Source organism: Nycticebus coucang, chromosome 7 (assembly GCF_027406575.1).
Source record: "Nycticebus coucang isolate mNycCou1 chromosome 7, mNycCou1.pri, whole genome shotgun sequence".
In the NCBI taxonomy this organism is placed as follows: domain Eukaryota; kingdom Metazoa; phylum Chordata; class Mammalia; order Primates; family Lorisidae; genus Nycticebus; species Nycticebus coucang.
In genome coordinates, this window is record NC_069786.1 from 68,353,352 (window position 1) to 68,375,382 (window position 22,031).

At 37.1% G+C, this 22,031-nt stretch overlaps 2 protein-coding genes across 5 annotated transcripts in view; one reads left to right on the forward strand and one right to left on the reverse strand.

The window, feature by feature from the left end:
- Positions 1 to 22,031, reverse strand: part of SLC25A12 (solute carrier family 25 member 12) — a 302,640-nt gene that overhangs the window by 269,029 nt on the left and 11,580 nt on the right. The gene's annotated exons all lie outside the window — the stretch shown is intronic.
- METAP1D (methionyl aminopeptidase type 1D, mitochondrial) overlaps positions 1 to 22,031 on the forward strand; it is a 77,778-nt gene that overhangs the window by 46,920 nt on the left and 8,827 nt on the right. For 3 of the 4 annotated variants that reach the window (XM_053596499.1, XM_053596501.1, XM_053596502.1), the window contains 5 exons: positions 11,899 to 12,056; positions 14,136 to 14,285; positions 15,916 to 16,064; positions 16,663 to 16,705; positions 20,211 to 20,374. In XM_053596499.1, coding sequence (XP_053452474.1) covers positions 11,899 to 12,056; positions 14,136 to 14,285; positions 15,916 to 16,064; positions 16,663 to 16,705; positions 20,211 to 20,374 — 664 coding nt within the window. Of the gene's footprint in view, positions 1 to 4,101; positions 4,259 to 11,898; positions 12,057 to 14,135; positions 14,286 to 15,915; positions 16,065 to 16,662; positions 16,706 to 20,210; positions 20,375 to 22,031 lie in introns of all 4 variants that reach the window. The other variant, XM_053596500.1, reaches the window with a different exon arrangement.

Sequence of the window (22,031 nt, forward strand, 5' to 3'; positions counted from 1 at the left end):
AAATTCCACATTATTTCCTTCTTTTAATAAACCTCCCAAATTGGCTGTTTTATTAGGTGTTTGGGGCTTTTTTTAACACTATGGTAGAAGTATAGTTTAAAAAGTGTACAACATACTCATGTTAGACAATAAGTACATTCCAGATATTTTACACATCAAATATTTTAGTACTTTGGCAACATTGAAGACTTTAAAAATGCAAGGATGGGCTCTGCGCCCATAACACAGTGGTTGTGACACCAGCCACATAAACCAAGGGTGGGTTCAAACCTGGCCCAAGCCAGCTGAATAACAATGACAATGCAATAAAAAATAGCCAGGCATTGTAGCGGGCGCTTGTAGTCCCAGCTACTTGGGAGGCTGAGGCAGGAGAATCACTTGAGCCCAAGAGTTTTAGGTTGCTGTGAGCTGTGATGTCAGAGCTCTCTACCCGGGGTGACATAATGAAACTCTAGCTCAAAAAAAAAAAAAAAGGAAAAGAAAAAAAAACAAGAGGATGAATTCATCATTCTACTAAGTGTAAATTACTTGGTTGGCTGAAGTTTTCAAGTAATATTGTACTTTCAGATATAAGAAGTAGCCTGCTATACACAGATAAAAAGTATATTTTTTTGTTGGTGGTGGTAGTTTTAATTTTAAATCTTTAGCACAAAAATAACAATTGAATATTCATATCTTTTTTTTTTTTTTTTTGGTTTTCGGCCAGGGCTAGGTTCGAACCCGCCACCTCCAGCATATGGGACCGGCGCCCTACTCCTTGAGCCACAGGCGCCGCCAAGAATATTCATATCTTTTTAAAAGGGGGCTAGATATGCACACTTCTGTGGAATTCCCCTTTTAAGACTGTAACATTTTAGTACATTTGTACCTTTTACTATAATACCTAGAGCTCTGGAATGATTACTCATGTGATCAACCAAGTCTACCCAGTGGAAGTGAATATAAAATTATTTTTGACAGCATATCTATATCAGTTCAAAAGAGCTGCCTTTAGACTATTTGTAGCTTTTCCTTTTACTCAAGAAGCTACTGTATAGTTTATTTTTTAACGAATGATCTCAGCTTCTATTTATTGTCTTGAATCTGTATAATCTCAGCGGTGGAAGCTTAACAACATATAGTTTCCTGAAGCTTTAGTTTCATCATTTTAGGTTGTGATTATTATTATTATTTTGAGATGGAGTCTTACTCTATGGTCCCAGCTAGAGTGCTATTTTGTCAGCCTAACTTACAGTAACCTCTAACTCCTGGGCTCAAAGGATCCTGCCTCAGCCTCCCGAGTAGCTGGGACTGCAGGCACATACCACCATGCCCAGCTAATTTTTTCTATTTTTAGTAGAGATAGGGGTTTCTCTCTTGCTCAGGCTGGTCTCAAACTCCTAAACTCGAGAGATTCTCCTACCTCAGCCTCCCAGAGTGCTAGGATTACAGTCACGAGCCGCCACACCTGGCCCTAGGTTGTTATTATTCACGTACCTATAGGCCTACCTGCCATTTCTATCGCCTGGAGACAAAATTCCACAATTGTCAAAGTACCTCATAAAGCTATTCTAATGTTCTTACCATATGCCTTTCCTGTGGTGTTGCACAGTAAAAATCTCCTTAGTAAACTCACTTTATGATGTAGGATTTTTTTCTTTTGTTTTTGTTTTTGGCTTTTTTTTTTTTTTTTTTTTGGTATCATTATTACAGTTTTGGTCAAAGGTCTACACTGTTTCCTACTAATTGTTTGCTTAAATAACAACAACTTTAAATAGGGTGGCGCCTGTGGCTCAGTCTGTAAGGCGCCGGCCCCATATACCGAGGGTGGCGGGTTCAAACCCAGCCCCTGCTGAACTGCAACCAAAAAATAGCCGGGCGTTGTGGCAGGCGCCTGTAGTCCCAGCTACTCGGGAGGCTGAGGCAAGAGAATCGCTTAAGCCCAGGAGTTGGAGGTTGCTATGAGCTGTGTGAGGCCATGGCACTCTACCGAGGGCCATAAAGTGAGACTCTGTCTCTACAAAAAAAAAAAAAAAAAGAAAAAGAAAGGAGAAGAAGAAAGAAATGTATCCAACAATGTACCCAGAGCGTGCTGCATATAGAATTCAGTTGACAGTATTATAATAAAAGACTAAAATTATGCTGCTTTCAAACGCTTTAATACAATTTAAAAATATTCATATTAAAATTGTATCTTTGAGCATAGATTATAAGTCCCTACCTCTTCTATTATTGGGTATTTAAATCCAAATAACTAATATTTTGAGTAGCATTATGAATAGTCTGGGTTTTTTTAAAAGAATTAAAAAAGGGCTTTCTTACTATGTCAATTTCTTTAAAACTCATGTTTTTATATGGACTTTCTCTAAAATTGAATTCCATGTGTGATTTCTATGAAATTGCTCTTTCTGGTTCCTATTTGTGTGCTTTAATATAAAATTGTTCTGTTTTCTTCTTCTTTAACCAAAGTATGTGAGGTAACAGGAATGTTTCTTTGAGAGACTTTGGAAAGTTGAAATTTGCCAGATGTTCTGTGCTAGACTAGAAGTGTGCATTCCCTGGGTACCAGGACTGTGTGAAGTTCTTTCCTGTTACTTTGATGAAGCGTTTGGTTTTGGTTCATTTTGGTGTTTTGCTTCTGCTCTGACCAAAACTTGGCTATTTTCTGTATTTTAATGATATTACAGCATCTAGAAAATGTGGCCCAAAAAATGATATTTTGATGACATTTTTCACAGGGCTCAACTAGAATGAATTATTACATTTTAACCATGGCCCTAGTAAACAGCTCCTTTATTTCCCCTGGAAGGATACAATATTTCTTTGTCCAAGAAGTTGCCTGAGAATGTGTTTTGTTGAAGTGCTAAAAAGCTGCTTTTCTCTAAACTTTAGCTGAGAGACAGTGGTATTTGCTAACTATATACTATTTCTGTGTGACTCAATATTTATGATTATAAAGATGAATTTGAAGTAAATACTTTTTATCTTAAGTCGAGAAATTTCATACAATAGCCCTGCTTCCTTGTACAAATTAATCATTTTAATATAACTTCCACTTATCCAGCAAATGATTTAAGTTTTTACACTTACTGCAATGTTTGGTACCCTTCCCCCAGTTGTAGTTGGACCAACCCGAAGGAATTTTTTTCCTAACGCTGCAAACATGAGTCTACATTGTTAAATAGGAATATTTATTGTTCTGTGTTTCTAGAGTAAATTGGAGGTGTTTTTGTCTACCTAGAAGAAGGGAATGCTTCTTAAAATTTAAGTATAGATCCTAAGTGCTGGCAGTGTACATTGATGAATAATTACATATTTTTTTGTAAAGGAACAAGATGAAGTATTTTCCCAAACCATTTCTGAACTTGTTGTTGATGTGATACTCAATCACAAGTTCCCATTGATGAATTTTTGAAAAGGAGACATGTAGCATATAGCCAACTTCCTGATGGAGCCTAGGGGAAGGTCATGTTTTGTGACCTGGGTACCATTCTTGAATGTTGTTATATTGGAGGAGGGCACCCTCAGGCTTTCCCTCCCAGAAGTCCTCTAACTATAACTGACTTTCCAGTTTATCTCTTCTAGAACCAGGCAGGACTCTAAGGTTTTGGATTATGGCTTTAAGAAGAGTTGTGAAATCTACACCTTCATTTGACTACTAAGTCATTAGTTGTAGCGACCAGTCCTACTTTAACATGAGGATGATGCCCCCTCATAGAAATCGCCAACTTAGATTATCAAGCAACTAGGATGAATTGTTAATGTTTTGGAATAAAAGTGACTGAGGACTTTTTTGTCACATAAAATATTTTAAACATTTCCATTGTATTTCTGTGGAATCTCTGTTACTCTTTTTAATAGTCTTAGCTGAAATATCTTCAAGGACAACACTGTTGGATGTGAAGTAGAATATTTCTCTCAGACAAGTATTTATGCCAGTATATTTTACATTCAACTATGTGCTTTCTTTGGGGCATTAAAAAAACTGAGCTATTCCCAACACCTGGATACCAACTGGGCCTGCATCCTCTTTAGAAATGTTGTTTAATAAACAGTGTAGCTTTATCATCCAGAGACTGTTGCCAAATGCTGTTAATTAGGCCAAAAAATATTTTTTTATAGGTTTGCGAAACAGATCCACTCTTCTGTCTGTAATGGCATCTTAGCTTGAAATCCAGGAAGAAGTGGTGTATGGTGTCCATATCCATGATTTCCTGAATTGGAGAAAAAGTGTGGAAAGCATCTGGGGAGAAGGAGGCTCTTTACCAGCTTGTTTCCTGTAAGTTCAATTGGAAGACCTTGTCTGTGCAAATAGATTTCAAAATAGAGCCTGCCCTTTGACTGTCTCCGTAATTACATGGCTTGCTCTGTATTTTATTTGGCAGCCAGAGCAGTTAACCCCTGGAGGGAAGGGGCTGATGGCATGGCCAGCTTGGCTTCCCAGACAAGTCCAAGGGAATGAATAAACCAGTGTTTGGAGAAGCCCATAGCTGAAAACACACCGGAATAGTCTTTATCTGAACTGAAAGTCTTTTAAAACAAGTTTAATAATGATTGGTTAAAAAACTTAACTTGGTCCTTGTTGTGTAGATTATAGAACAGTATTAATTGTTTTTTAAAAAATTGGGACTCAGGGGAGTTCCTTGTTGCTTTGATGTAATCAACATCTGTCAACAGAATGAATTTGCTTTTGTTTAGTTTCAAGGGCCCTTGTCCTTTAGCTTTGCCCAATCAGTATCTGCTTCAGCCTGGGGCATTCCCCAGTTGTTTTTTTTTTTTTTCTTCAACAAATGCCCAGGTTATTTCTTGTGAAATGTGAGCTTCTCTTCTGCCTTGAAATGGGAAAGAACCTTTAATCTCTCTCATTTATTTTTGAAACATGTATATCTTAGTACTAGGTTCACAAAATGAATAAAAGTTACATCAAATGATGCAGATTATTTAAGCTTTTCTTCACAACATTTGTGTAGGTTATGAAACTTGTCAAAGAGATGGCGTTTTAGGTCTAGAAAGATAAGGGCTACATGCATTTTCGGTGTCGTCTTGAACTTGAAGCACACAGCACCATAGCAGCCTGTACTCCCACTCTGGGTAATTGTTGGAGTTCATAAAGTGTGATCTTTCTGTGGTTCTAAACCAGCACCTTGAAAACGTATTTCTGTGGTATATTCCCTTCTGAGCCGACTATAGAAAGCAACATTTTTAAACAGGTAAAAAAGAAAAAAAAAAAAGTTCCAGATTGCTGTCACAGCGTAAATTGCTTTTTTTGGTTGTTAAAGTTAATATAGTATTTAAGCAAATCACTTGGTTTAAAATTAAAGTCATCAATGAGTTTAAGAACCGTATTTGAAAATGAATTTGCAAAACATTGTTGTTTTCTCTCTTGATAATCATAAATCATTTAAATCTGGCAGGCATTCCTCCCTTCATCCAAAATAATTGCCTCCATTGTAAAATCAATTAGATGTTAATATGCTATAAATAATAGTTTTGTTACTTGACTTTGGCATTTACTGATCATTATGAAAAAATATATTCAGTAAGACATTTTACAGGGTGTCTTCTAAATTACATATTATCTCTGGCTGACATTGTTAGCTGATGTAAAGTAGTGCGCCCGGCCGCTTGATTGTGTTGGTGTCCACCTAGATATTTGATACCTCTGAAATGTAACATAACTGAGGACCAAGGGCACGCTGCAGGGTGAAAGTGCTTCCTTGGAAATGTACCATGAAAAATATAGGTGTTCGTAGCCCACAGTTGAGTACAAATGTACTTTGTTCGGTTTTACAACTGCTTAAAATAATAGGCATTTTAAAGGGCTCTTTGAAAGTTCATTCAGACCTCTCCCTTAAAAATACTTGTTGACCAAAAGAAAACTCACATGTTCAAGGATAAAATCAGCTTAATTAAGGGTCATTAGTAAAGGTGCACATAACAGCTCAGGGCTCAGTGGGTGAAATGGAAGCGTTTCATTATGTGGTATAGAATGCATGAGCAGATAACAATTAAAATGGACCCTGAGTAAGAGGCCAATAAATACAGGGCATGTGTGGGCAGCACGTTAGTCACTGAAAACGCATTCATCCGCCATCACACTGGAATTCTGCAATCCTACCTTTCAGACTTAATCTGTAAAGGAAAATAAAATGCAGTGTTTAGAAATTGATGTTATTACCAAATATGAAAATATTTAAAACCTAGATTTACATTCCAAAAGCGTATTTTAAATGTGAAAAATGTGCTGCAGGATCCAGAGGAGATATAGCAATTGCAAGAGACGTTCAGGCTGCCCCGTGAGCTCCTCCACGGAGTGAAAGGAGCAGTTGCCTGTAATTCTCAGCATTCAGCTCAAGCTAGGCGCAGACAGAAACTTTGTGACCTAAAATTAATTCTTACTACCTTTGAGAGCAGTAAATATTCTAGTATTCATAATGAATAACGTGTAGACTTACTACCAAGAAAACCCATTGCAGAGTTTCTGTTGGGTAATCCACAGCAGCAATACTCACTCTGACTGTCTCTTGCAAGATCAAGTTAGTTCTAAGCAACCCCTTGCTGTGTCTGGGTCTTGGCTCTTCGGATGTTTCTGATGAGGTCCCACTGGCATCTCCTAAGCTTCAGATGGTCTGCTTCCCCCGTGGGTAATTAGTACATACTTGCGTTTTATTTCCCCAAAATAGTAATAGTTTTACCAAAAGAAGGTGTGCTGTGGGGGCCTGGGCAAATGAATGATAGTGCCAAGAAGACAGAGAGGCCAGCCTTGGGGCTGGTGGGAACTAGCCGGTGTCCCTGTCTTTATGATGGTCATCATAACAAGTTGGATGTTACATGTACTTCTAAGATATCAGTTGTGCTTTATAAAGAAAAGAAATACAGTACAACTTCTCCAGTTTGACACCAGAGGGACTGTGACAAACTGGTCAACATATGGAGCTGGTCAGCATAAGGAAGTAGGCCTACTGTACTGATACCTACATGTGGTGCATGTCTGGTCTGTGAAGACTAGAGGTGGTCAACTACGGAGGTTCTGCTGTGTACAGGAAACTCAACACCTTTTCTGCATTGATCTATATCAAATACTGTAGTTTGGGTATTCTTTTGGGGACCAATGATTTTAGTTTTGCTCACTCTGCATTGAGAAAATTTATTTACTACCTATTAATTACAATATAATAAGGTTGAGAACCTCACCCACTTTTTTGCTAGGTTAGTTGGAGAACCATTATCTCCTAAAGGTACCATGTCTTAAACATATTTCTTCATTTCACCTGTGAAAATAGTAGGTTTTTTTTTCTCATTTGTAATGAATAATTAGTGGAATAAACAGGGTATGGTACCTTATTATCCTGTTACCTTGTGACATTTATAAGTGTGTCTTTTATCAGACTGAAAGAAAAGATTTTACTTCATGTACAAAAGTGTCTTATCAAAGTGGAATTGCTGATACGCTGCAGAATCATAATTGTCAACAGATTGGGTCTGTTCAGGCTGTGTTCCCAGTGTTCAGAGTTTTGCCACACAATCAGGTGTATGTGCCTCAGCCTTTTCTGCATTGAAACCGTCCTTTGGGAGGACAGGAACATTGGCAAAACTGTTCATCCTAAAAGGGAATGTCTCAAAAGCCTCATCTAGATATCCTAGTAGAGACCTGAGGATTTTGTGCTTCAAGTTTAAGTACATAGAAAAGATTTCACCTCTAATGACCGTGTACTTGAACTTGATAATACTGATAAAGATGCTGTCTTTTTCGTGTAATCAGCCACATTGAGAAAAGTCTTCATAAGTCCTAAAGTTGATCACAGGCTACATCATCACATTGCCTGGGATGTAGCGTGACAATCAAATGTTGTTATGAAGGCACAAATTTCGGAGCTGAAGGGACCTCGAAGACTGTGAAGCCCAACTCTCTCATTTTACTAAGCTTCTGTGTCTCAGTGGATAACATCTGTGAAGTGCTCAGCAGGGAACCTGGCACCAGTAAGTTCTTGGTCAGTCAGCGTCCACTGTATTGCAAGGTCATGTACTAAGCTCCAGGGGTGTGCCATGCAGTGTTGTGTCACTGGGGTCCTTATAGTCATCACACGTAACATATCTGACATAACCTAATGTATTTGTAGATTCGCTTACTGTCTGCCTTCCACCATGAGAATGTAAGCTCCATGAGAGCAAGGACCTTGTCATGTTTTCATAACTATTTTCTCTGCATCCAGAGCCTGGCGCATACAATGAGTTCAGTGAGTAGTTGTTGAATGACAAGGTAAATTTAGATGCCCTACAAGTGAACATGTACTAGAGTGGAGAAGGGAAAGGAAAAGAAATGAGCATTTATGGGAGCACCTATTTTTTTTAAAGATGGTTTACATTCATATATACATTGTCTCAGCAAATGCTCATGTCAGCCTCATGGAAGGGACAGCATTATTCCCATTTAACAGTGAAGAAAGTAAGGCTCAGAAGTTATAACTCAAACCTGTTTGACTTCAAAGCTGATGCTATTTTCACTACCACAGTGTCTCCCAATTAGATCATTTCTAGGAGTTTTCATGTAAAAATATCCTTATTCTAAATTTGAACCAGTTATATGATATTTACATTTCTCATGATAAGAAAAAAATGTCCCTGAAATCCAACCCCTGGATTAGCAGGGGTTGGATTATAGCAAAGCACCCTAGCTGATAGAACTTACAGGACCCCTTGCACACTGGGAAGAGGTGGCTTGGAATACCAGACATAGCCCTGGATTTGGACTCAGAGGACCAAGCTTGGGGCCAGGTAATTGAGAGACATATGAACCTTAGTTCTTTTTCCATAAAATAGTAATGTTAACAGCTGCCCACCTACTGACAAAGCTGGTAAAAGGTAATGGATGCGGAGCACATAGCACTGATCTTAATCAAAGAAAGCATCCATGAAATGTCAGCCACTATATATTGCCATTTCTATTGGTGTTGCCATTATTTATACAAACTTTCCATTCCATATCCACACTGCCCAGCCAACAGTTCTGCCACCTCACTGAAGCATGAGTTTGGTCAATGAAGGGAGCTTGGCTTGAGGCAGGGGATGGATTGGGTCAGCTTTTCACCCGTTTTGGAGAAATAACTTAATAATCATAGTGACAAAAGTTTCATGATGACTTTTACATTTTCATGGTGTTCCCGTGTGTTAGCTCGTGTTTTTCTCTTGTGAAAGAAGTAATATACTTTATGGAGGCATCTCTACCTGCTTTCCCTCAGCTTTGGCACTTACTGAGGAAAGTCCCTTCTTGTGCCTCAGTGTCTTTACCTCTGAAATGGGGTAATAACAGTTCACAACTCATAGAGTTTCTGTGAAGATTAATGAGTTTACATACATAAAGTATCTAGTATAGTAATCAACACAAAATAAATGTTAGCTATTAGAAGCTATCCTAGATCCCATGTCTTCTTTCCCATTTTACTCATTATGTATTCTTGGAAGAACTAGTGTTTATCAGGCATCTCCTGAACATGCAAGACACCTTCACATTCCTTATTTCAATTAATTCTCACCTGAGACTCAAAAGAAGACACCAGTTCAGGGCCACCAGGCTTCTGCTCTCCAAGTATCTGCTCTTTCTAGGACACTACCATGTCCCTCATCTATCAGTTGACTTGGGCTGGTGGTGGTGTCATTAGGGAAATATTATACTTTACAAGTTTTAGGGAATGTACACTGTGTCTATCAAGCAACCCTCCCTCTCCCCCCTCTCCTTCCTTCCTTCTCTACTCCCCCTTCCCTCCCTCCTTCCTCTCTTTCTGTCTTTTCTTTCTTTTCTCTCTCTCTCCCCCCTTCTTTTCTCTCCTTTTCTTTTCTTATTTGAAATAGGGTCTTATTGTATTGCCCAGGTCTTTAATTGCTGAGCTCAAGCAATCCTCCTACTTTAGCCTCCCCAGTAGCTAGAACTACCCGGTGCAAATCATTCCACCTGGCTTTGGAAACTTCCTTTTTTTTTTTTAAAGAAATTATGTTATTGGCATTTTTTCTGGAGTTTTGAATTGTTTGAAATAGCAGAACACCTCTGTAAGTTGGATTCAATAATATCCCATTCAACTTTATGGAGAAACATAGTTGAGTGAAATGTGTGACTCTGGGTCACTGACCATTGGGGTTCGTTTCCATCAGTGTCTTTCCCCAACTCAGAAATCCTGAGTTTGGGAGCCAGTACTCACCTGCAATTCATATTTGCATTATGTTGCACAGCTGAAATGTTACTATAGGCCAGACGTTCAAATTTTAGTGTGCGTCAGGACCACCCTGAGGGCTTATTAAAGCACAGGTTGGTGGCCTCCTCCTCGGAATTCTGAGTCAAGAAAGGCCCAGGACCTTGCATCATTTCCCCAGCTGATGGTCATACTGCTGGTCTGGGAACCTGATTTTGAGAATCAGTGCTGTAGACCAGGAGTCAGCAAACTTCTTCTGTAAAGGACCATGTAGGAAATATTTTAGCCTTTATGGGCCATATGGTCTCTCATAGGATCTTGACTCTACCTCTGTAGCTCAAAACCAGCCAAAGACAATTGTAAGCAAATGAGGGTAGCTATAGATCAATAAACTTTTATTTATTGGCACCAAAATTTGAATTTCATATAATTTAATGTCTTATAAAATTTGAGCTTTCTTTTTATTTTTTCTAACAATTTATAAGTGTAAAAATCATTTTTAGGTCTGTATAAAACAGGCAACAAGCCAGATTTGGCCAGTGGGCTGTCGTTTGCCCGTACCTGGCATGTATCAATAGTTGTGACTTGTTGGGTAGTTTTTAAAACTCTTATTCTAATTATAAAAATAATGCAAATGGATAGTTTAAAACATCCTAACAGTATAGAAGAAAATAAAATGAATCAAAAAGTCTTCTTCCATACCTCCAGCCCAAATCACTGTCCCAGAAATAACTACTATTGATAATATCTATTTCCAGAAATTTTATAGACACGTATAAGCTTATATAAATGTATATACTTTCTTATATTAATGAGTTTTTTATACATATTGGTCAGCATTTGCTTTTTTCCTAACAGTGCATTGTGACTTCTTTCCCTATCCATACAAAGAGATGATTTAGCTTGTTCCTTTTAATGGCTCCCGAGTTTTCTGTCATGTAGATAATGCCACGTTTAACCAGTGCCTCCTGACGTTTCCCATTTCTTCCTACCACAAACAGTGCTGCATTGAGGCTACATCTTTTTACGTCTATCATTGCCTCATTTCTGCAGGAAAAAGTCCTCAGAGATGAGCTACTGAGTCAAAGGTTATGTGCATTTAAAATTTTGACTGATATTTCTAATTCCTGTTGCAAGTGCCTTCAACCCTGTGTTTCTTTTTTGGGGGAGTTGCACCTACATTTTTGCTATTTAGTCTTTATCTGACTTGAGCGTTCATCACAATAAATTTCAGTATAATGCCTCACTGCCCGAGAACTTAACACAGAGTAGTAATCCCACGGAGGGCAAAAAGTGCAGCTGGCAATTTGTCCGTGATTCTTGAAAGGAAAACAGCTTTAAAGAGTATAAGCCATCAAAACAGTGCCCTGAATCCAGGGTCATCGTGGACATTGCCACATAAGGTATCACGGCAGAAATTGTTTTTTTTGCAGACTGCGTAGCAGATGTTTCTATATGTTTGTTTCCCATTAGAGTTTTCCATTGTCAAGCATTTATGTAAACATGGTATTAGCTAATAAATACACTGTGCTACAATAGTAACACAGTGTACTAGAATACTAGAACTCAGAATACCACTGCTTTTCTCCTATTTAGGGCTTTTCCCTTTTGAGTCAATAAAGTATTAGAATAATGATTTAATAGATAATAGTACAACATCTCAAAGTAGAACACTGTTAGGTTTTCTTGGTTCTTTTTTTTTTTTTACCTAACATATGTCTATTTCTGCTCATAGGTTGTCATAGGATTTTCTCTTCACCATTCAGTTGTGTCTACTTACACAAGCAGTCAAGCAGTCAACAAAGAAGAAATGTCTTTTTTCGGAGACAAAGAGATATTTCGCACAGTATAGTTTTGCCGGCTGCAGTTTCTTCAGCTCGTCCAGTCCCTAAGGTACTGTATTGCCTATTATCTGCTGCCAAGAGATATCTTTTCCAGCCAAGATAAAGGTTGAGTGTAGAAACGATCAAACGTTTTTGCATCTTTGATTTCTGAGCAATTTGAGTCATAATTTTAAAACTTGGTTCATGATTTAAAATCGTGATGTGAGGAATCTTGACCTTCTGCCTTGCTATAACATTAATTTTTAAAAATAAAGCTCTGAGCTTCCAACTGCTTAGCTAATTTCGAATTAAAATTTCTGTCATGAAATTTTCTATACTAAATTTTTAGCCTGAAGATAAAACTGTATGTGTATAGTTTCCTAACTTTTTTAGAGGAAAAAAAATTGACTCTAAAATTGCAATGGATCAAAAGAGATTTTTTTTTTTTTGAAACACACATGCTAGATTTTTTTTAAAAGCCGGCTCTTATACTTTCCGTATTATTGATGCTGCTTCTGTCTTTGAATCGTCTTTTAGAGTAAATTAAACATCTTGTTTCAGAGCATTCTTGATTTTTTTTCAGAGATTGCAATTCTGTGGAAAGCAATCTATCCATTTTTCAAAATGCAATATGAAGGAGGTGTGCGAAGTCCTTTCGGAAGAAGAACAGCTAAAAGAAATATAGATTTGTCACAAAAATCACCTGCTTTCTCCCTTCTACGCATTTTTTTATGGTGAATGCACATTAAGTATGTTATACTTCCTGAAGATGAGTGGCCCATTCTGTGGCAAAGGCTGCTGAGACAGAAGAGCCACCAGAGTCCAGAGTCCATGCATTGGCTCAGCTGAGGCCTGGCCAGCACAGTGAGAGCTAGTGTTCAGAACTAGTCCCCAAATTGACATTATTTTTCCTTAGTAGAAAAGAAAAAGAGATCTCCAGAGAGGAGATATATTGTTTTAGACATTTCAATCAGTTCCAGTGACAACCCAACAGCCCTTCCGCCTGTACCTCTCACCTTGCCAGAGCACAGAGCAGGGTGGATACAGGAACACAGGCTGCTGCGGGGAGACCCGGTGGGCACTTGTGGGCATTCACCGTGTAGCCCCCAGAGCTCAGCTGGGGCAAGCCAGACAGCAGCATTACCTGCATCAGAAAAGCCCATCTGAACAGGAGAATAAGTAAAGATCCTGAGGTTTGGCTTGAGGGACCTCACAAAGAGGAGAGCCCTTACCTCAGCCCGTCTAGAGCGCCCCAACACTTCAATTGAATGGTGTTGTCTCCCTCAGCTTCCTGTCCTAAACTACTGTGTAGCTCCTGTACAACAACCTCATCATTTGTAAGGCTTTACAAACCATAAATAGTTTGCAAATAGCCATGCGCAACTTGAGACTGAGAGAAGCTCTGTGTGTGAGATAGTATTTATTTTCTGAATACTACCCGGGGGGTTAAGTAAAGGGTGGAGAATGGTCTGTAAGAGTTTGTAATAGTGATCAGTGTCCTGTGTTTTGAGTTTTGGGGGGTGCTTTTTGTTTGTTCTTGATAGGTAGTGGAAAGGTTCTACATGATTTTTATGTACTTGGGGGAAAAAAGAAAGTTGTTTTGTTTATTCTAGTCTCTCAGTTTGAGGATGGTTGCAAAGTATAAGAAAAGCGTATGTGTAATAGGCGTCAGGGAACTTGACAGGCAGCCTTTTTACATATTTTTCATTGAGAGAGGGTGTTGGGAGCTATCCTTTGCATAAATTTTACCTTTGTGTTAAGAAGATGAAAGTGCTCTTAATTAACCATTTGGCAAATTCGAAGCTTGGTGCTATTTCTCATCAATGGTGATATGTTTCTAACTGGGTTGGGAAGGGCAAGAAAAGAAAACTACTGTTTGTTTTGATCAGAAGTCTACTTCAGTCCAGTTTGACTCAAAGCATGGTAAGATTAACAGACCATCCAGAGGCAGCACCAACAGGCAATGTTAAGTTCAAAAGGGCAGGGGGGAGGAACCAGGGCAGCCTGGAGGGTCTGTTGTGCTGGCTTTGGAGGTCGGTGCTCCGGCAGGAAGGGCAGAGCTCCATGAAGCAGGAGGCTGTGTCCGAAAAAATGATCCCATTGTCGTGCGCTGGGTTCTGATCTTCGTTTTCAATCCTTTTTCCTCAAGCACATAAAGAAGCCAGACTATGTGACGACAGGCATTATACCCGACTGGGGAGACAGCATAGAAGTTAAGAATGAAGATCAGATTCAAGGGCTTCATCAGGCTTGTCAGCTGGCCCGTCATGTCCTCCTCCTGGCTGGGAAGAGTTTAAAGGTGACGTCTCACCAAACCTCAGAATGACTTACATAATGGACCACAAACACCCTACATTTTTTCTTTCCCTTAAACTCTCTAACTCATCTGTGTACCTATCTAATTTGTCTTAAAACGTTAAATAAGGCCTTGGGATGGGGGAAAGGAATTTTGTTATTTTATGTGTTTGTTCTAGAAGTAATTTAAAATCCAAATTCAGGGGTGGCACCTGTGGTGGAAAGGAGTAGGGTGCTGGCCCCGTATGCCGGAGGTGGCGGGTTCAAACCCAGCCCCGGCCAAAAACTGAAAAAAAAAAAAAAAAAAAAAAATTCCAAATTCAGTTTTAACTAGCAGAATGCTAGAGATACTTTGGGCTGAATCAACCAATCCAGGTTGTTCAGTGGCCCCTCTTGCTCCTGCCTGTAGTTTCTGCTTTCATTCCCCCACATTAATTCTGGGCATACAGATTTGCTCTGCCTTGTACTTTGTCTCCTGTTTTCTTGCATTAGCTTTGCAAAGAACAATCAGACCAGATACACATGGCTATAGGTAATATGGCGATGTAATTGTGTACAACTGTCCTACTGCGAGATTCAGTTCTTTCATAGTAATCTGAAATACCCTGAAATATAAGGATCATAAAACAAAATAAGAGCCTGCAGCATTAGGAAGTAATACTCAAAGATGAGATGACTCATGGTATCATCTGTGCAATAAACTTGCTATAGCAACATGACTAAGCATAATGCGAATATAAAATAACACAAAGAAAATTATTGAATAGTTAATTTTTAATAGATTTAATTTTTGGTGTAGAACATTATTTATGATTTATGTGTTCATAAAGATGGTGTTTATGAACTTACAAAACTTAATTTCAGCTTTCTTTTAGTTTGGGATACCTTCCAGTAAGAGAAAAATATTTTTTAGAAACCATTTATTTAGCCAGAGGCACAGTGGCTCATGCCTATAATCCCAGCTATTCTTCGGTTTCTGAGGCAGGAGCATTACTTGAGCCCAGAAGTTCAAGACCAGAGAGAAGCCTAGGCAATATAGAACCTGCCACTCCTCCACCCCCCCAAAAAATATTTAGGAATGAAAGAAATCAAGATCAGTGAAAATCAAGTCTGTACAAAATGTAGCAGACTCCGTTTTTTAAATGGTAACACCATCATCTTCATGCCACTGTTGCAAAACCTGTATTATATTTCACTGAGATAAAAAAGTGTGGGTTGACCTACTTTTCAAGCTTTGTTGTCTAAACTGAAGATGCTTTTGAGCATTTATTTATATGTTTTCATTAGCCCAGGGTGCTGACCATTGAGGAAGAAGAAGGAATTGCTGAGGAACATATTTTTGAAATCTTCAGGCTAAAATGGAGTTATAGCATTTAATCACCTACAAATGATTTAGAGTTTAAAATTTCTATTTCCCAATAGTCTATAACACCATCATATACCCTAATACCCTAAACATATTCTAATGCTTAGGATTATAACATTAATCATAATGAATTAAAGTGTTGTACTGTAAGTTTATCATAGTAAATTTATACGGTCTCACATAAAAGTACCATTTCTATAGATATAGTTGATAAAAACAAGAGATGTCTTCAACTGTCACTGCACAATTTCTTTATTTAATATTTTAGGTTGACATGACAACTGAAGAGATAGATGCTCTTGTTCATCAGGAAATCATCAGTCATAATGCCTATCCCTCACCTCTAGGCTACGGAGGTTTTCCAAAATCTGTTTGTACCTCTGTAAACAACGTGCTCTGTCATGGTATCCCTGACAGGTATTCATTTCTTAATAACATATTGTTCCTTTGGAAAGTAAAACATGAAACTAAGATCTATAACATATGTTGAAAGATACTATAATTCTATTGAAACATTGAAATGTACTGACATATTTTTTTCTAAAGTTAAATATGGGAAAACAGAAATTTGGAGGCATTTTGCTTCTAAATGGACATAAACCCACCATTTAATGTTTGTTAAAGCAGTACAAATTCTAGAAAAGGGGTTGTACATTAAATATTTCTTTTATCTTCTTAAATTTTAACCATATAAATGGTAAAAATCCAAATGTAGGCAAATATTTGCTATCTTCTATCATTTTAGTTTTTGGCAAAATTAAGGTAATGAAGAAGTACGTGTTTTGAAAAAAATAGAGTTCATTTTTATACCATGGCAAGATGTTTCTATCATGTATTGCTTGTGATGTGACTGACATAGGTTAAAGATGAAATGTAGTCATTTCTTTTCTTCCTCCTTCACTCCATATTGTAATTGTAACTACTGGGTTTGTAATAGTAGTCATTAGGTATTTATTTTTATATTCCTTTTATTGAGATCTGCCTATCACCATTTTTTTTTCTGTTTATGTTGCAGTCGACCTCTTCAGGATGGAGATATCATCAACATTGATGTCACTGTGAGTAAATCATATAAAAAACAGTCTTTGATCAACTTCAGAATTGCTGGTAGCAACAGGAAGAGTGGATTGAAAATGTGAACTGCACCGGTGGAAGTGCTGTTTACTTCTAGACCCAAACGCAAGCAGCTGGTTTCCTTTTTTGTCTTTAACTCTGTGTTTATTCCAAGTAAACCCGGGCCTGACTTGAATTTAGGGCTGGAATCAGATGCACTGAGATCAATGTTGGCCTAAGTGAAATGTCAACCCAATCCTGCTATGTGTCATGTTTTTGAGAAGGTGTAATTGTTATTGATCCACTGTGTAGTTAACGCAGAGCCCCATAGCACTAGGCAGCTGCTGAAGCTAGATATGTATGAGATGAGCTAACACGGAGAAAGCCAGCATTTTTCCTTCACTATGCCAAGATTGATCTTCCTCTTCCTGCTGATTTTGAGTGGGGCCTGTCATTATCTTACTCTGTCATTAGGGGCTACATTGGCCTGTGTGTGTCAGTCTATTTGGACAGCAACTCTTTCACTAGCAGTGTTCCCTAGATTTTATTAAAATCCCTGAAGGTATCGTCACGTTCCATTTCTGGTATAGAGAGCCATGAGCTCAAAGCATACAAGCAGAGTGATTTTTCTGTCTGAACTTAAGTCTTCACTAAATGGTTAATAGCTTTTCTTTTAAATAACAAGCCTGAGCAATTTAACATAGGGACTTCGAATTGTACAAGCTCTGTCTAACCTTTTCTAATTTTCTTAACCTTTCTTAGACTTGGGTTAGTTATATTTTCATAGTTCCTTTTATTAAAAAATTTTGTAATTTTAGATTATGTAGATCATAAATAAATTCTGTGCATCTGATGATTAACAAATACATTTTAAATAAATCAGATTTAGACATCTGATGAGAATTAGTTGAGTTGATATAGAAGGAATATGGTTTTTACTAGTGAAATACTTTTTAAAATTATGTCTAGACCACGAAACCTAGGTAGGAGTGGAAATGAAATAGGAAATATAGAAATAGGCATCGGATAGTTGTATTCAGCCAGATTTTTAGTTGTTTAAATTAATTTAACCTTTTCTCTTCATCTCCATTTGTATGAGGAGACAGCCAAAGATTCTCTTACTGCGGATACTATTTCCTACATCATTTTGTCCTACTTAGAATACTTGAACATTTGCTCCATATATATCCTGTTTGTATCTTTCCAACTCAGAATCACATACAAGGAGGTATTTTTTGAAGTGTGCCTGAAGTAAAGTCTTTTTCATGATCTGCATTTATTTTGGATTGTACCTGATTTCAGGGTTTTACGTTTATTATTTCACCCAATCACCCTCTAATAAAACATTGCTGTTTTGAATGAAATAGGCATACTCTTCCCTACTGTTTCTAATGTATTCAAAGATAATACTCTATTCCTTTTCTAAGTTTCCCAAAGACTTTTAATAAACAGTTTCATTTTTAACATTCAAATTCTTTCACAATTATAAAACTCATAAAGCAAAGTAAAATACTTTCAAGTATCCAGAAATGTGAAGGAATCTAGGGAACAGGTTAGTATCTTAACAAATTATATTTTTATGAAATATTTTATTAAGTGAAGGAGTCCGTTATCAGATCCTATGCTTTTATCAGAAACACTCACTGCATTATGGAACAGTTTACCTATGTAGTGTGCATCACAAGAAAATAGGTTTCTTTCCCTCTTGAAAGTTGAATGTTATGGGGTGGTGCCTGTGGCTCAAAGGAGCAGGGCGCCGGCCCCATATGCTGGAGGTGGAGGGTTCAAACCCAGCCCCAGCCAAAAAAACTGCAAAAAAAAAAAAAGAAAGTTGAATCTTTTTTCAAAACAGATGTGGTGCCCTTAGTAGTTGCTCAATAAATATTTGTTAAATAAATGAAGTCTAAGACAAGAATAGTTTATTTGTGCAAACAGAAGTTATAGATGACTTCTCCTTAGACTTTCAGAAGTATTCATATATTTTGAATCTTCCCATAGTCATTTTGAAAGCTAACAGTAAGTAATATGAAAAGATGAATAAAGATTTAAAAAATATATTGTTACATAAAAACCATTTATATGAACATTCACAGTTAAAAACATTATTGAGGGTGGCGCCTGTGGCTCAAAGGGGTAGGGCACCAGCCCCATATGCCGGAGGTGGTGCGTTCAAGCCCAGCCCTGGCCAGAAAACTGCAAAAAAAATTCTTGAATAATTACATTAATATTAACAGATTTTATATTCTTATATATAAATCAAAACTTGTACTTTCCTAGATTGCAAAGGACTGAAAGTAAATCTATAAAATACTACTCTATTACATGATAATGAAGACAATTTGATACAGTAGGGAAAACATTCCATTAGACGACAATAATGCATCGTATTAGTCTGAATTTATCACTATATTCTGCATTAAGCTTAAACAAGTTACTTGTTCATGCCTCAGTTTTATAACTTACAAAGTGAAGATCTAATGAAGATTTCTCTTGCTACCTTCACAAAGTCTAAAAAAGCATTTTTTTAAAATACAGAATAGTATACAGATTTAAGACATTAATTCAGTATCAAAAAGGACAGAAAACTCATAGATTTTTATAACAGTTTCTGCATTCTATTTTATTAGAAAGGGACATATGAAAAATAATTAGATAGGACAAATATATGCAAAATAACGTATTCCATGCTGCATCAAAGGATCAATGTTCAACCAGTCTCCTGTGGCTTCTTTGTTATAGTGTTTGGTAATCATTGATTTTTTTATAATCTGATATCTTTCAAGGCTACTGAATTACTGAGGACTGATAAAATTCTATTTTCTGTAATTTTACTTTAAGCTTGTTTTATTATATTCTAATTTTTAAAAAATCCACATATAGTACTTTCTGTTAACATTTTGCCATCGGGAACATTTGATTAAGATTTCTTTTCTAGACATAGGATTTTCCTATGACATATCGCATTCCTCCATTGGGCCATTTCAATTCTTAGAACTAAATCCTCCTACTGTCTGTTATAATACCCACATGTCTATCTTTTTTCTTGTTATTATATATCACTTCCAGGTATAGAACTGGTAAATAAAAGATCAAGTAAATCACTATGACATTGAAGAAAACTTTTCACTCTGTTAAATACTTCTTGGTTCTCTAAATCTATTCTTGCAATTGTAGGTCATTATCTGTGGTCACTAAATTTTGCATATATATTTTTATCTTCTTAGAAATAAGTGCAGAATCAAAATGTTACAGTAATACTCTAATCATAATGCTGAACTAGCCATAGTAGTTAACTTGCTTGTTTTTAAATTTTTCAGTTGCATTGCGTGGCTTTATCTTTTTAATTTTTGGAAGGTTTTGGCATATCTATTTCTTCTTTTTTTTGTAAACTTGAGAGTAACTGTGGAAGGGTAAAACACAAGAATCCACTAAACATAGATGATCACAATGTGCACTGTAGAAGAGTAGATTTTTAAACAGGCATAGTTTAAAATCTCTGCTTGTGTTTAGGTGTATTACAATGGCTATCATGGAGACACCTCTGAAACATTTTTGGTGGGCAACGTGGATGAAAGTGGTAAAAAGTTAGTGGAGGTGGCCAGGAGGTGTAGAGATGAAGCAATTGCGGCTTGCAGAGCAGGGGCTCCCTTCTCTGTAATTGGAAACACAATCAGGTAAGCCTTACATTGACAAGTGAAGGAGGGCTGGCAAACGGTGCAAAGGTTATTGGTGGCTTGGTATAAAGTTGATGACATGTTTTATGATTCAGAACCATCATTTCAGTCTGATATCAGAATGTGAGCTACCAGGCTACAATGTTGTTCCCTGGGATTTAAAAACAAAAAAGATTTTAAAAAAGTGAATTATACAAGGGTCAGCAAAGCAACTTCTAGGAGGAACAGGCAATATTTATATGGCTGCTTTTGTTTTAGCTTGACGTATGATCACACCAAATATGGAAAAGGGATGAACATCCCAGCCTTTAGATAGTGAGACAGGAAAAGAGCTAAATTTTATAAAAGAATGAAGTAAAATGTATTCCTGTGATACAAAGATAAAAAGCATTAGCCCAAGCAAGCCTTACCTTTCAAATTAGTGAATTAGCAGATAGCATGAAAGGGTGATCTTCTGTCCTTTTTAAGTCTGGTTCATTTTTCCTGTAAAACATTGTTTATTTTTCACACAGTACTCTACCCTTACTTTTTGAGTGTATGTATATTTTCTGAATTTAAGACTTTTCTTTGTAATCTGCTACATACTTTTAGGTCTTTTTTCCTCCATAACTGTTTTGAAGTAGACATGCAGAGTATGTGTTTTCATTTTAAAGTAATGCATTTTGTTAAAGACGATCACATCAGTACCCTTTAAAGTACTGTTCTCATTAATAAGAACCATTGAATACTTCCCATTTGTCCCAAGGATGGAAGGCTTAGTCACCTTGAAAAGATGCTGCCTTTTTTCTTTGTAAGCCTTCAAATACTTTAAGAAAAAAGGCAGTAAAATATCAAGTTAAATGTATTTATGGCTCTAAAAATATTGTAACAGTGTCTGAATCAAACTTTAGTAAAATCTCTTTGGGTTATATCTGAGAAGCTTTTATTGAAGACTTTGAACAAAATTGTGTTTTTGACAGTTTTAAATTATAGGCTAACTAGCCTGGGAAAAAAGGATAGTGTCTCTCTGTTCTTTCATAGGAAATGTTGAATCAGACCCCTACTGGGAAAAGAAATTTAATGCATATCTCACTATCTTACTGTCCATGAATATAATAGAAATGAATTCAAAATGCAGTTTTATTTTTGCAAATGGGATGAGTCGATAGATGCACCTCATATTTTTGAACACCTAGGGTTCAACAAATTTACTGGTGGTGCTCTTGCATTTTAACAAAATTTATTCTTCAGTAGAAGGGGGCAGAGAACACTAGATTCTTATTCAAGCATTCTATCGAGCTCTGCATTCATGGCTGTGTCTAAAGGGCATGTCAGCCTTTGATTCTCTCTGAGAGGTAATTATCCTTTTCCTGTCACGGAACAACAAATGATAGCTAACTACAGAGGCACATTTGCAGTAGTCACATTCATCAACTGCAGAAAAAAAAATTCAATTTAATTGTGCAACACAGCTGCACATGGGCTTTTGAGCATTTCTGTTGTTCTCCCTGTCTCGCTATTCCTCCCTCCAGATCTATTTTTTAAACTTTTTTTCTGGTTATTTTTTCCCCTTTTTGTCTCTTCTTCCATTTTTACTCTCTGTACTTTCTTGTTAAAGTAATTTTCCTTTGTGGCTCTCATTCTTTTTTCCCCATTGAAGGCTATGAATGTAGAAAAT